A 1,959-nucleotide genomic window follows, 5' to 3' on the forward strand; every position below is an offset into this window, starting at 1 on the left:
ATTTGGAGTGGCACAAATAATTTGTGTGGCATCTTATTGAATGCAGAACACCTGATTGTTATGTAAATAGTTTGAAATGGTTAAAAAAAGGGTAAAAGGTAAATGGCTGCAAATAACTTTGTTTTGCAAAACTTGTGTATATGATTTTAAAATTTACAATTTATATTTACATTTAAAGTTATGAAATATTATTCAATCAACGTTAAATGTTTTTTGTCTGATTTTAGATCAATTGTGTTAATACAGTATGCCAAAATGAAAACATAACTGTAAATCCAGACACGTGAGGTTGTGCTGAAAAGGATGATACCAAACAAGGCAAAGTAAATAGTTTTTAAAGGTGAAATGTAGAGGAAACATCAAAAGTAGTTAAAAATGGCCAATTAAACATTTTCTTAAAGTAACGCAATAGTTACTTTTCAAGTAATTAATTACTTTTAGAATCTTGTAACTCAGTTACTAACTCAGTTACTTTTTTGAAGAAGTAACTAGTTACTATAATTAATTACTTTTTCAAAGTAACTTGCCCAACACTGGTAGTAGTATAGTGTATTTTGTGGAATTTACACCATTTATAAGAAACTATTTAAATGGAACTGCAACGCTTGGTGTTCTTCGGGACTTGAACGCACCTTCAGTGTGTTGGTCCTCCAGTATCCCACAATGCACCGCTGTCGTGTGCGGTGTCCACGTCAAACTTGACACCCTTCGCTACGGTCGAGTCGATAATGGCTGCAGTCGAGGTGGCACTTTTGGGTCGCTGTGGTGTTTAGACTTGCCAAAAAACCGCTGAATATTCCTCTCAGGCTGACCGCAGACGACACAGACTCCAACATAAAGTCGTCATCTCAGGTATTAGCTGTCAGACTTCGATATTATGTCCGCCGGTCTTCAGGAACTACTTCGTGTGGACGACCAGCTGTCATTAGCCGGGTTCTGGGCTTGCTAAATGAGCTTCTGTCGGTTTGGAAAGCGACTTTGTCACGCAGGAAAGAAATTGGATTTTAGAATTTACGGGTCCCCCGTGGCTGAGAGTCTCCAGCTGAGCTTGATGAGCGAGCTAGCTGTATTATCTTTCGAGTCTACGCTAGGCTAGCTCCCCTGTTCTCCTCGGCCCTGCTTTGTTTTTGTTTGGTTTTTGTCTCCTCCGAAGATGTCATCGTGGTTGGGGGGAATCGGCTCCGGCCTCGGCCAGTCTCTGGGCCAGGTTAGCGGGAGTCTGTCATCTTTCACCGGGCAGATATCGAACTTTACCAAAGACATGCTGCTGGAGGGTGTAGAAGAAGTAGGAGGTAAGTTTGTTTGTGTTCCTGGTTTGATCCGTGCGATGTCCACATCACCTTTAGAGCACACCTGAGTGAGGCTTTTTCTACACGTGTAGGGACATGATTTTCAGTTTTGGTATATGTCCTATAACCTCACTCTAATAAACTGCTGCTAAAGCTCATAAACGTCCAAAAGTAATCCCTCAAAAAGTTTTGACTTGAAGTAACTGGTTATATTGCAGTGCATTTTCTAATTTTCAGATGTGACAGAAAGAGCAGAAATGCATAAATTGCTTGTTTTGCCTGACCCACACAAGATAATAGACACATTCATCACAAAGAAAATCTGAACTTTTTGGTGGCTTCTCAGCTCTGAATTATACTTTCACTGAGCATTTTGGATATGACACAACGGATAACAGACACAACTCACTTTTGTTGAAAGAAATTGAGAAAATAATACAGTACTGCACCGTGCTTATACAAACATTTATATCAGGATCAGAAACGACTTGCACTGCCGCACAGCTCACTCTAACACCATCACAAACTTCAACTTGAAGTTGAATCATCTTCTTTGTATAAAGATTTAAACTTAACTGACATCACGATTACAGTAGCGCTGTTGTGTTAAAGTCTGTCATTTTCAGCTTAGTTTTGCTATAAATTGTCAAATCAGTGTGTAAATGTAGTT

General features: G+C 39.3%; 1 protein-coding gene across 1 annotated transcript in view; it reads left to right on the plus strand.

The window, feature by feature from the left end:
* The first annotated feature begins 634 nt into the window (after window positions 1-634).
* trip11 (thyroid hormone receptor interactor 11) overlaps window positions 635-1,959 on the plus strand; it is a 20,126-nt gene continuing 18,801 nt past the window's right edge. The window contains exon 1 of the mRNA XM_005746522.1: window positions 635-1,292. Within this exon, the coding sequence (XP_005746579.1) occupies window positions 1,154-1,292 (139 nt within the window). The 5' untranslated portion in view covers window positions 635-1,153. The remainder of the gene's footprint in view (window positions 1,293-1,959) is intronic.

This window comes from Pundamilia nyererei, unplaced genomic scaffold, assembly GCF_000239375.1.
Source record: "Pundamilia nyererei isolate P.nyererei 1_Seehausen unplaced genomic scaffold, PunNye1.0 scaffold00179, whole genome shotgun sequence".
Classification (NCBI taxonomy): Eukaryota; Metazoa; Chordata; class Actinopteri; order Cichliformes; family Cichlidae; genus Pundamilia; species Pundamilia nyererei.